This window comes from Lontra canadensis, unplaced genomic scaffold, assembly GCF_010015895.1.
Source record: "Lontra canadensis isolate GAN:19392208 unplaced genomic scaffold, GSC_riverotter_1.0 scaffold2, whole genome shotgun sequence".
Classification (NCBI taxonomy): domain Eukaryota; kingdom Metazoa; phylum Chordata; class Mammalia; order Carnivora; family Mustelidae; genus Lontra; species Lontra canadensis.
Window position 1 is genome coordinate 38,953,869 of NW_022630996.1, and position 12,646 is coordinate 38,966,514.

A 12,646-nucleotide genomic window follows, 5' to 3' on the forward strand; every position below is an offset into this window, starting at 1 on the left:
TTCAGGAGGGACCATGACCCCGACCCCCAGGACTCGCGTCCCGACACCGCCCTCCGGCCGCTCAAACAAAGGACCCGGCGTCTGGCGCGCCCCCCACTCACCGCTCAGATAGTTGGTCCACTTGTACAGCACCCCCTCCATGGCGCCCGAGGCCCCTTAGTCCCCGCCGCGCCAGGGCCGTTTCCCCTCGCCCGCCGGCACCTCACTGCCCCAAGCCCCAGGAGGCGAGGAGCACCGGCAGCAGGGCCATCGCCCAGCGCTGCCGAGCCGCCGACTCCCGGCGCCCGGGCCCGGTGCGGGGACGACCAGCCAGTCTCACATCCTCGGCCCGGGGGCGGGGTCACTGCGGCTGCCTCGGCACGGGAGGAAGCGGCTAGCCAGGGGGCCCGCGAGGTGGAGCCGGCGCACTGTCCACGAGGAGGCCAAGGCACCCTGTGGGCCCGAGTGGTGTGGCTGCAGCCTCCAAGTTGCCGCTAGCGAGGCAGCGGGTCGCAGGCGGTGCAACCGCAAGCTACCTGAGTCCCCGACCCGCCGGGCCCGGGGCCCGCTTGCGCATGCCCAGGGCGCTGTCCGCGCGCACGTTCCTAAAATCCACTCCCGGGTTTGGCAGCAACCGCGGCGGCGGCGGCGGCGGCAGGGCTGACGTAGCGGGAGGGTCTGGCAGGGAAATTGAGTCCTGGGAGGCGGGATTGGGAGTAAGCGAAGGGTCTGAGGGAAGGATCAGTATGGCATACAATCATGTTAATGGTACCGTAGATTGAGAAGAACCCACCACTCGGTATTTGGGGGTCAATGTGACCCCTTGGGGTGCCTCCTGCGTTCTACTTCCCAGGGTCCAATTCTTATTTCAAGGGTAATTAATCCCACAAAATCGACCTAGCCAGCAAGAGCCTACAGAGTTGCTGGGAATTTCACAATAGGATACCGTGAGGCTAGTAAACATGCTGTCTAAACCCTAAGGCCTCGCTGCTGGAAGTGTGATCCATGGACAGCGGCACTGGCGGCACCTACGAGTTTGTCAAAACCGCAGGATCTCACCCCCAGCCCAGGACTCCTGAGTCGAAATCTGCATTTAACAAGATTCTCCGAGGGATTCCTAAGCATATTAAAGTGTGAGAAAGTACTGTGCTAAGGATATTTGGCCAGGGAAAATGTTAACAACAGATTAAGTGGAAAGAGTAGAGTACGAAACAAAGTGTACAATCTGGTCCAAATTATTTTAGGTTATGTCAGGGAAGCATGCACCAAAAATGTTAAGGTGATTATTTGTAGATGGTGGCGCTATAGACGATCTTTTTTTCTCTCTCTTTTTCTTTAGCATAAGATTGCCAGATTTAGCATTTAAAATACAGAACGATGGATTCGTTATTTCCTGAAATTCATATTTAATTCGACTCCTGTATTTTAACTGGAAAAGCTACTTTCGTGTTTCCAGTCTCTTCCAAATCGACCATAACGAACGTTTTGCTTTTGAAATTAGGCTAAAAAGGTAAAGCTAGTAATTTTAAGCTAAGATAAGCCCATGTACCTCATCACCGTGATGACTTTCTTTTTTAAAGTGGAGGTCTGCGCCTCCTTATCCACGATAGAATCTCATTGACCCTCTACACTACGGTTACCACCTTGTGATAAATATTAGCAGCCATAACATTACGCGGCGTTGTAGAACGCATCGGATCGGGTTTGAGGGCGGAGCTCAACTGCTTTGAGGCTGAACAACTTTAAACGGGACCTTAACCTCTCCCAACCCAGATATACTTATAATTTAACTGGGATTAAAGAACCTGCTTTACCCGCAGTGCTGTGAGGTGTACGCACGGGAACGCAACGCGCTCTGCGAACCCTACAGAACTATTAAAGTCTTTATCGTCTATACGGTAAATTAAATAATCGCATTAGCAGGAGGGTGGAATCCTGGGGGCGGCCTCTCAGCATCTGCGAAAGTAAACGAGTGTTTCCGGAAACCGCTAACCTTTCACCCGGCCCAGTACTCTTCCCAGGAAGCTGAGCCCGCATATTTTACAGATGTAAATCGGCCGGAGGAGTTTCCGGTTAGCCCCGCGCGTCTCCTGGTCCCCAGAAGTCCGACGTTGTGAAATTCTTTAATCCGCCGAACTCTAGGACCACTCCCTGCGGTTCGCTGCCAGACCCGCGGACAGCTCCGCCCAGCTGTAATTGTTGCAGCATCATTGGTTTGAGGGTCTCCAGCGGACAGCACCGTAAGCCAATGGGAAGTCGTCTTTCTCCGGCGGCCGAGCTATGTAAGCCAGTCAGACCCGTGTTTGGAGTTTAACTCTTTAGAGGTGGGTTCGCCCTGCGTGGGAAAGTTACAGTGAATGTGCCACGTCTGCTAGGATCAGGGAGTCATGAACGTGCCAGAGGCCGTTGTCCTTAAGCCTTCAGCTATATTCCTAGCTCTATGAAGTCGGGGGTCCTTTCTCTGTTTTTGTGGGAACTTCTTTCCAGCTCCAGCAACATGAGGCTTTTCTTGTGGAACGCGGTGTTGACGCTGTCGGTCACTTCTTTGAGCGGGGCTCTGATCCCTGAACCAGAAGTGAAAATTGAGGTGCTCCAGAAACCTTTCATCTGCCATCGCAAGACCAAAGGGGGGGATTTGATGTTGGTGCACTATGAAGGTTACTTAGAAAAGGATGGCTCCTTATTTCACTCCACGTAAGTAATTGTATCCTGAAGGCGAAGTAGTGAAGAACCCACCCACCTATGCCAGACCTCGGGCAGGAAAGGTAGCCTGTACCAGGTTTCACCTCTCTTAAAAAAAAAAAAAAAGGCAATATATTATTTCCTTCTTTGGGAAAGGAAATTGTTTAACCACAATCTTTTATGACGGGGCCTGTGAAGTTCTTATTGGAAATGTGGTAAGGATAAAGGGTTAATTTTTTATTATAAAAATTCGCGCTAGAATCTTTGAAATACTGCAGAAATATCTAGATGTATAGTTAGGCGGTACGTAGGAAAAAAAAAAAAAAAAAGAAATTCTTGTTTTTCATACTTCATTCCCGAGGGAAGAAGGTCTCAATTCCATTTTTTATTTGGTGTAGGTGAAATTTACTTAAAACTTTTCACAGCGACTTCATGAGACACATACACATTTATTTGCTTGTTGTAGGGTATGCTAATCCTAGTCCATTGGTCTATTTAATCTTTGTACTTACAGATAACATTTTGGTCAAGGCACAGTACCATGATTTGTTTCATTATTTGTTTCTTTCTAGAAATTCAAAGACTTCATTGATGGGTGTGGGTGTGGTTATGGAAGATTAATCCAATACCTACAGGGAAGGATTTTCAGGTGGTTACACTATCATTATTTCTGTTCTATAAACAAAGAAATTGCAACATGGAAAAGTTTTACAAGTGTACTGATTTCTAATTAAGCATTGATTGTCTTCATTCCATTCCAAAAGTGTTTATTGAGCATTTCTTTTATGTTAGGCCTTGTGCTTGATACTAGGGAGATTAAAAATTTTTTGCTTCTCCATCCTTGTCCATTCATTTATCTGTCCATCTAACAAACCTTTGTCGAGTGGCCACAAGTCAGGCCTTGAGGATGCAAAGATGATTAAGAGTGGATCCTTGTCCTTCAGCAGAACATCATCTACAGAGGGGAGGAAGACAAGTCAGTAACTCATGCTATATAGTACAGAATGTTCAGATGTTCACAAGGCATAGTGGAGCCTTATTTATGCTCTGAGAGGTGGACAAAAAGAAAGACTTTTCAGAGACCATAATTGAGATGGGCCTTGAAAGATGGGTGGAAGATTCCTTCCAGTGGAGAATGGGGGCAGAGAGGACATGCCAGGTAGAGAATGGCATGAACTAAAGAAGTGCAACTTTGTGGCCCTTCCTGGATCTGATTTTTGATGACCTGCCATCATTGAGCATTCAGTCCTGGTCTGTCTTTAAAGAAGTGAATGGCACCCTTCTTTGAACTCTGTTAGCCCTTCTAAAACTTTCCAAAACAGTGGCTTGCCATAGAATTCTCAACAGCTCTGTCTTCTTATCCACAAAGCCAGTACCACAGTGAAGGTTAAACAATATTAAGGTTTGTGTTTTAAATTTTCTATCACATCTTTATTTTTAGTTCGATGTTGACACAGCCTGATTTCTTTCAGGTCTCAGAACTTATGTGGACTTTGATGCTAGCCATAAGACATTATTTAGCAGTTTGCTACTAAAGTTATAGTATCCGATGAGGGGACTGTTGTCATGTGGCCTCAGTGTAAATGGTCAGGAACTTCTCACCCCGAGTATTGTGACCATCAGATGGTCCACCGTAAAGCACATTTGCCATTTCTAGAACGATAGCCTTGTGGTGAATAGCTTAAATCCTTTAGCTGTGAAAATAAATGTGTTCAAACTGTAGTCAGTGCTGGGTGGCAGATTGTTTTCTTCCTACTTTATTCTTTTCTAGCCTTCCCAAGTGTTCTACAGTTGGCAGTTTGTTTCTTTAGTAATGGGGGGAAATTAAGGAAAAGAGGAAGTAATGGCCTTTACCTGGATTTAGTAACTAACCTTGGTGCCCATGAAACCTAGCAGTGTTGTTTCTTGTTCTCACCTCTAAGATATCTTTGAGAACACTTTCCTTATTACACTGAAGGGAGCTATTTGGGGCTCAGGTCCTGCTCAGCCCACAAGCCCCCTAGCAGCTTGCCAGCTGTTTTCTTAGGCTGGCCTCTCTCCAGCTCATGAGCCAGGATACTTTGACTATTTCGTTCTCCCTCAGTCTTTGAGGGACCACTCCTCCAGGCTTCCCTGCAGAGCCCCACAGAAGATGCCTGCAGCCAGCATCTAGGGGTTCAGGGTTGAAGAACAGCCTTTTCCATCTATCAGAGCCATCACCAGGCTGTACATCAGGACAGTTTGTGGGTAAGCTAGAAGGTACTGTGCTCCTGACTCTCCAGTGTCCATGTGGGTATGGACCCATGTGTCTTGGCAGTAAATTCTCCTTAGCTTCTCATCTTCCTTCCCCAACTCTCCCATTTTCCATTATTTTTCCCTCTTTTGCCCCCTTACAATTTTCCTGGGACAGCATCCCTGTGGTTAAGACCTGAACTTTGGAGTTGGATTATATACTGGCACACTTCAGTTTCTTCCTCTGTACAATGGGCGGGTGGGGGGGGGGGATAATGGTACTTACTTCATATGGACATTGTTAGAGTTAAAAGAAGCAAAGCATTTAGGGTAATACCTGGTACACAAAAAATCACAAATAGTTATTAACTGTTTTATTATTATTCCCTCTGCCCTTCTCTATCTGAGTCAATTGTGTGAAATTTGTGTCAAGAAATATGGGCAGTGAATTACAAAATTGACTTGGTTTTTGTGTATGTATATAACTGTTTTTGTTAATTTCCAAATTTAATCACTTATGGGTAGAAAAAATATATACCACAGCAATAAATAAAGTTTCTAAACAGTTCTAATGTGTTGTTGTTGTTGTTGTTTTCTGTTGTAGTCACAAACATAACAATGGTCAGCCCATTTGGTTTACCTTGGGCATCCTGGAGGCTCTCAAAGGTTGGGACCAGGGCTTGAAGGGAATGTGTGTAGGAGAGAAGAGAAAGCTCACCATTCCTCCTGCCCTGGGCTATGGAAAAGAAGGAAAAGGTAATAACAATTCTACCTTTTTACTATAGCATTGGAGTTCTTCTCTGGATTAGGAGACCGAAATCAAAGTAACTACTATATGTTTTTTTTTCCCCCCTAAAAGTAAGTAGAGGATGTGTATTTTTTTGGGAAGTGTGATTGTGTCTTGATTATCATTTGAAATGGTCAAATTAAAGTCATTATATCTTAATAGTCAATTGAGTTAATGATAAAAAGTTCTGGAACCTTCAACTCTATCATTAACAATTAACCACCATATTAACCCAAATAATGGTTTTTGGTTTTTTTTTTTAATTGTGGCACAGTACCCATAACATAATGTTTACTATTTTAACCATTTTTTAAGTGTACAGGTCAGTGACACTATGAACGTTCTCAAATGGCTGTACAAGCATCACCACTATCGACTTCCAGAACTTTTTCATCCTCTCCAGCTGAAACTCATCGACTTATTTTGACAATGCAAAAAGAAAGATTATTCAACAGACATGTTTTGATGAGTTGAACATGTAAAATGTAGATGGTTAAGGTATTGAATGAGGGTTAGATGTGGACTGCTGGTGACTTACAACTGAAGTTTTATACAACAAAGGGTTTTTTTTTTTTTTTTTTTGGAAGTTGTTTTCACTCTTATTTTAAAGTTGTTTTATAACTTTTTAAACATTCATTTATAAAAACTAATGGAGTGCGGGAGCACCTGGGTGGCTCAGTGGGTTAAGCCTCTGCCTTTGGCTCAGGTCATGATCTCAGGGTCCTGGGATTGAGCCCCGCATCAGGCTCTCTGCTCAGTGGAGAGCCTGCTTCCCTCTCTCTCTACCTGCCTCTCTGCCTACTTGTGATCTCTCTCTCTCTGTCAAATAAATAAAATCTTAAAAAAAAAAAAAAGAAAAGAGAAAACGAATGGAGTGACATAGAATGAGTTTAATAAAACAGAAGCAAATGGGCTAGCTTATTCCAGGAGATTTTGTGCTAGTTTGTTGCCAGGCAGGCGCGCATGCTCATGGTTGGTATGGGCTATTTACAAGAGGCCAGATGATGTTTCCTGTATAGGATATGCACATGTCCTGTATTTCCTCTCTAGTTTTTTTCTTTTTTTTTTTTTAGATTTTTTTTTTAATTTATTTATTTGACAAACAGGCAGAGAGGTTTGGCAGAACTTTTTTTTTTTAAGATTTTTTTATTTTTTAATTTATTTATCCTCTCTAGTTTAACGTAAGGGAATAATCAGGTGTCAGGAGAAAGATTCATGAACAGCGATGTCCAGTACTACATTGTTTCTAATAGCAAAAATACCTGGAAACAACTTCAGTGGATAATGAGAAGGCTTTAGCTAAATAAAATAGGGCCCAGTTATTTAAAAATGGCAATTCAAAGATTAAAAAAAAATTATATCCAAGTGTCTATGATATAATGTTACATGTAAAAGTGGAAAATAAAGCTGTGGTATATGCAAGAGTAAGTATTAGGAAAAAGTATATACACATATACAGTGAATCACAAGGAAATAATAAAGAATGGTGACAGTGGATGGCTGGGAATTATTTTTATTTCTGGTTCTGTCTCTTCCAAATTGCCTACAATGGGAATATATTACATAATGAAGGAAAAAATTATTTTTTAAAGGATTTATCTATTTTAGGGAGAGAGAGAGTACACATGCATGAGTGAGTAGGGGGAGGGGCAGAGGAAGAGAATCTCAGGCAGACTCCCGGCTGAGCATGGAGCCCTCCCCAGGAGTTGATCTTATGCTCTCATGAGCTGAAACCAAGAATGAGACTCTTAGTGGACTGAACCACCCAGATGCCCACCCCCACCCCCCAAATAATATTGAGTAGTCATCAGATCCAGACAGGGAACCACTCTGATTCTATAGAGTCAGATTCTATAGAATCCTCTTATTCTACAGACTGCACAGTATCCTTAGGTCTAAGCTTAACCATTCACAAAGTGAGAATCCTAGCCCCAGTTTCCTGAGAAGAAAGTAAGTGCCATCTGTGAAGCATTGTATGGTCTAAAATGGAACTTGCTATATAAATCTTATGCACAGAATGGGATTTACTAACCAAATTCAATTCTTATTTCAATAATCTCTTTAGAGTAGAAAATCAAGTATTTAGAAAATGTTTCTCTGGGGGCACCTGGGTGGCTCAGTGGGTTAAAACCTCTGCCTTCAGCTCAGGTCATGATCCCAGAGTCTTGGGATCGAGCCCTGCATCGGGCTCTCCGCTCAGCGGGGAGCCTGCTTTCCCCCTTTCTCTCTGCCTGCCTCTCTGCCTACTTGTGATCTCTTTCTGTCAAATAAATAAAATCTTTAAAAAACAAAAAAAGAAAGAAAATGTTTCTCTGATGTTCAGATGTATTCTTTTACCTTCCCTCTGTATCTTTATTGTCTCACCTTTAATGTAGAGGTAGTATTAGTCCGTTATTCTTTCTCCATACTGTCTTTAACTCAATTTTACTTTATAACAGGTAGAGATCTAAATTTGAGTCATTTCCTCCAAACTGAGAGCCGTGAAACTAACTGTGCTAATATGTTTTTAACACTAATTTTGTAGTCCTTTGGTACCACGTTTGCATGCCTCTGGAAAGACACCAGTTTTTTCAACGACCTAGTATATGCCCCTTCTCTGTCTAGATCTGGAATGGTAAGCTTGGGCACACAGTGTAAGTTTGTTCTTTTTAATACTTAACAAATGATCTTTCATAAAAATATGTGGGATTTGGGTGGGTGGGTGGAGGGGGACTAAGAAATATTTGTAATGTTTACCCAGACCTGTATGTTAAATATAGTTATAAGGAAATAAGTTGAAAAAAAATTGTATTTCCCAGAAAGTTTTTTTTTAAGGTCCCTGGGACTTTAACAAAGCTCTTTTCATTTTTAAAGATTTTTATCTCCCTTCTCAGAAATTTGTTTTAATTTCTTCTCTAATGAAATTTTTTCAAAATAGGTATAATGTTCTATATCAGAGGGGGTGTTGCCTAACTTTCTGAAATTGTTGAAACTTTCTGTATTGTTTTTAAGCCTGTAGGAGAATTCTGTCTTATTATTATATACTGACAGTTCACTATTTATCGAGTATTATGCTAAATATTTTTCATGGATTTATCTTCCTTCATCCTCCCGACAGATTCTGCATTTTTCAGATGAGGAAATAGGCTTAAACCAGGGCAGGAGTAGGCTTTAATGCCAGCTAGTGTGACTCCAGTTCTCACTCAGCTCGATACTGCCTCCCAGTGGTCAAAATGGCAGGACTGTATATTCTAGGTCAGGACTTTAGGTGACCCCCAAATTAGTAAATCACTTGTACTATAATTATAACTCTGAATTATCTAAAGCCCTTTAAGTCATTCTTGCATGTAATACGTAATATATTAATTATATTTGAAACAATACCAGGCCACTGGGTATATCTATATGTATGTGTATGCTTGTGTGCACAACACAATTTGTAATTGCAAAGTCAGAAACAGACTGCTTTTGATCTACTACTTTGGATTATTCCTTCTCTATTCTATTTACTTGAGTAAAATATAATTATAAAATAATTTATGTGTGATAATGTTAGGAAGGCTCTTCATTTAATTCAATCAAGAGAATATTTTTCAGTGTCATAAGTTTTCTGTCATAAAAACTCTGAGATTGTTTAAATAAAAGTTAACCTCCCTCTCTTATGTCAGGTAAAATTCCCCCAGAGAGTACACTGATATTCAACATCGATCTCCTGGAGATTCGAAATGGACCAAGATCCCATGAGTCATTCCAAGAAATGGATCTTAATGATGACTGGAAACTCTCTAAAGCTGAGGTGATCTTTCCTTCCTCATATTCCTTTCTTTCTTTGTTTCTTTCCTCTCACTTTTTAAAAAATATATTTTTAGTGAAAATTTATTTTTACTTGGATAAAATATTTATAAGCGTTTTAAAAATACTAATGCTTTGAATGTTGGCTTTTTTTTTTTTTTTTTTTAAATAGGAAATCCTTGTTTTGGAGAGAAATATATTGAGACTTAGGAAACATCATTCATTCTTTTGCCCCCGCCCCCCCTCATCCGCACCATATTTAAGTTTCACTGTATCTTGCCCTCACCCTGAGTTTTTGAAAGATCCATTTTGCTAAGACAATTCCCATTTTGGAATTGCTATATAAGAAACATAGATGTCATGAGAAATATCTCATGTTGATGGTTTCTGTTTAGAACTATAAACTGGCTGTTAAATGTACTTGTAATTTCCTAGCAATTAACCGCAAACAACCCACATGCTGTTTTGTTCTGGTTCACACCTGGAAGAACCAGACCTTTCTCAGCCCCCTCTTAATCCTGATATCTGAGTAAGGAGAAAGCAAGAAGTCTTCTAACATTTATTTGGGCTTTTGCAACCATTTTTACACTACCTGTCTTGGTCTGGCAGCTGTGGGGAAAGAAGTGGAGGTAGATATCTGCTCTGTGTTTTTCTGCTTGCCCATGTTCTCCATCTTCCCTTGTCTGGCCAGAAATCAAGTGCCTTTTTATGTTTTGATCAATTTCACTCTAATGGCCAGGAAATGATTAAGTCTTAAATAAGTACAGTTGTTAGGAACTCACAGAGTCATGAGCTACAGTAACTCAATTTATAACACGTCATATTATTACCAGTCATAGGACTGTTTTCTGTCCAAGATCAATTTTAATTACCTTTCATTAAAAAAAAATCTTAAATATGCTGTGAAGTGTGTAAACCTGGCGATTCACAGACCTGTACCCCTGGGGCTAAAAATACGTTGTATGTTTATTAAAAAATTTAAAAATTTAGTAAAAAAAAAGGTGAAAAAAATCTTAAATATACAACACCTTCACATGGTTCAAAAAAAATCAATCCAGTTAAAAAAGGTGTTTAATAGGAAGTCTTTCTCCCACCCACATCCTATTCTATTGTGTGATCTTTCCCCTTGTGCATGCAGTTTTATTGGGTTCTAATGTATCTTTCTAGTGTTTATGCAACTATAAACAAACATGAATACATTTTCCTATTTCCCCTTTTCTTACACAAAAAGTAGCATGATATACATAATATTTGGCATCTTGCTTTATTTGCAGTGAATCCTAGAGATATATTCTATATTAATCCATGTAGCTTTACTCTTTTTTTTTTTTTTTTTTTGCAACTTCATTAAATCTCCCGAATCTTAAAAGTAAATGTATGTCATATGTTTATATGTTGGCCGTAAGGGGGGAAAGGATTTGAAATTACTTATCTAACAGAAGGAGTCCTAGAGATCTGATGAGAAATGAAAATGCAGGTTGAACTGCATTATGGTGTATCTAGTGAGTAATTAAGAGCAGCATTATGTTTTTATCCTTACATGTCTGAACGAGAGTGGAAAATTTTAATCTAAGCACTCATAAGGCTGGATTTTGCTTTAATTTCCGAGATTGGAAGGTCATAAGGCCTGATCCTACTCAGGTCCACAGCATGTACTATTAGCAAACACTTACTTAAATTAAAAATGCTGTTAGGAGAGGGGAGAGGCAGGTGGGGGATGGGTGAAATAACTGAAGGGGGTTAAAAATACACTTACCATGATGGGCACTGAGTGATGTATAGAAGTATTGACTCACTCACTATATTGTACATCTGAAACTAATGTAATACTGTATGTTATACTGGATTTTTTGTAAATAAAAAAAAAATTTTAATTCTAAAAAATAACTTTAAAAAATGTCATCCTTTAATCTTATTTTAGTAGAAATATCTGTAATTCTGACCCTAGTTAGAAAATGAGATCTGGAAAATTCAATGGAGTGGAAGACCACAGCCTTTCAAATGCTTGGCTTTATTTAGACTCCAATTAAGAATAGATAATATGCTTTCACCGGGTGTTTTTCAGATAATATAAGCCTTATCTTTGCCTCTGAGCAATATTCTGTGTCTCTACTGTAACAGTATAGCAACAGTTTTTAATGGGAGAAAATTCCTTATAATTCTTTTATTGTCATTAGAAATATATGGTAGCTGTTTAGTCATTGCTATATATAATCAAATGAACTACCAGTCCACTCTGTGATATTAACTGGCTTGATGTGGGTATCTTATGAATTAGAATTATTAATGAGACCCATTATTTTGTAGGTGAAAGTGTATTTAAAGAAGGAGTTTGAAAAGCATGGTGCCGTGGTAAATGAAAGTCATCATGATGTTTTGGTGGAGGATATTTTTGATAAAGAAGATGAAGACAAAGATGGATTTATATCTGCCAGAGAATTTACATATAAACATGATGAGTTATAGAGATACATGTGCCCATTTTATATGACATGCATCCGTAAAGACAGGACAACCATTTAAAAAAAAAAAAAAAGTCTTACTTTTATATAATGTGCTGTTCTTGTTCTATTTTTTATTTTTATGTATTTTTCTGACTATTATTCGAAGAAGCCCTTAAGATTCCTAAGTGCCCATTTCTTTCTGGTGAGTTATTAGGAAGAAAAAATTAATTTGTCTTTAATAGAAGACTTCTGGACCATTTTCCACTTCCACACATGAAGCCTTCTCTTTTACCTCTTTACTTGTAATTTTAAAATAGTGCAGCTGGGAGCATGTCCAACATAAGACCGGGTTGTAGCACGAATTAGCTCCCCCTATCTACTTCCCTCTATTTTCTCCAAGTTAGACACTAACATTTGAAAAGCCATGTGCAATATCTAGGGCTTACTATTTTCATGTTATAATGAAACAGTGTGTCTGTGACTGCCTTTGAGTCTGCTTAAGCAAAGAGGAAATGGTTGTTGAGCTGGCCTTGTTAGTAGTTACTGCTCTACTGAGGAGATGTGCAATGCTGAAGTGAGTAACAAAGTTAATGACTTATAAATATGTATACATTGAAACCTTCTACCCAGGACTTAGCTGTATAAGGTTCCATTCCTAGAGACTAATAACCTATAATGGTTGATAGGACAAATTATTTATGTCTGGTTCTTTGTAGTAATGTGTCAAAATTTTGTAACTGGGGAAGAGTGTGTTTAGTTAGTGTTTAGTTTT

General features: G+C 40.1%; 2 protein-coding genes across 3 annotated transcripts in view; one reads left to right on the forward strand and one right to left on the reverse strand.

Moving 5' to 3' along the window:
• The window catches only part of PLEKHA8 (pleckstrin homology domain containing A8), a 49,311-nt gene extending 48,761 nt beyond the window's left edge, over window positions 1-550 (reverse strand). For both annotated transcript variants that reach the window (XM_032872371.1, XM_032872380.1), the window contains exon 1: window positions 102-550. In XM_032872371.1, the coding sequence (XP_032728262.1) occupies window positions 102-141 (40 nt within the window). In that variant the 5' untranslated portion in view covers window positions 142-550. The remainder of the gene's footprint in view (window positions 1-101) is intronic.
• Window positions 551-2,297: 1,747 nt separating this feature from the next.
• On the forward strand, window positions 2,298-11,945 carry FKBP14 (FKBP prolyl isomerase 14). The gene is made up of 4 exons (XM_032872392.1): window positions 2,298-2,673; window positions 5,477-5,628; window positions 9,307-9,434; window positions 11,738-11,945. Exons 1-4 carry the CDS (start codon window positions 2,420-2,422, stop codon window positions 11,894-11,896), a joined length of 693 nt encoding a protein of 230 aa, XP_032728283.1. The 5' UTR covers window positions 2,298-2,419; the 3' UTR covers window positions 11,897-11,945.
• The last annotated feature ends 701 nt before the right edge of the window (window positions 11,946-12,646 follow it).

What these genes read in the sequence shown, in the direction of transcription:
- FKBP14 (XM_032872392.1), top strand. Translation starts at nt 2,420, where the DNA reads ATGAAGTCGGGGGTCCTTTCTCTGTTTTTGTGGGAACTTCTTTCCAGC. An exon ending in GGCTCCTTATTTCACTCCAC is followed by an intron (nt 2,674 to 5,476) that starts GTAAGTAATTGT and finishes TTTCTGTTGTAG; the next exon opens with TCACAAACATAACAATGGTC. An exon ending in GGAAACTCTCTAAAGCTGAG is followed by an intron (nt 9,435 to 11,737) that starts GTGATCTTTCCT and finishes ATTATTTTGTAG; the next exon opens with GTGAAAGTGTATTTAAAGAA.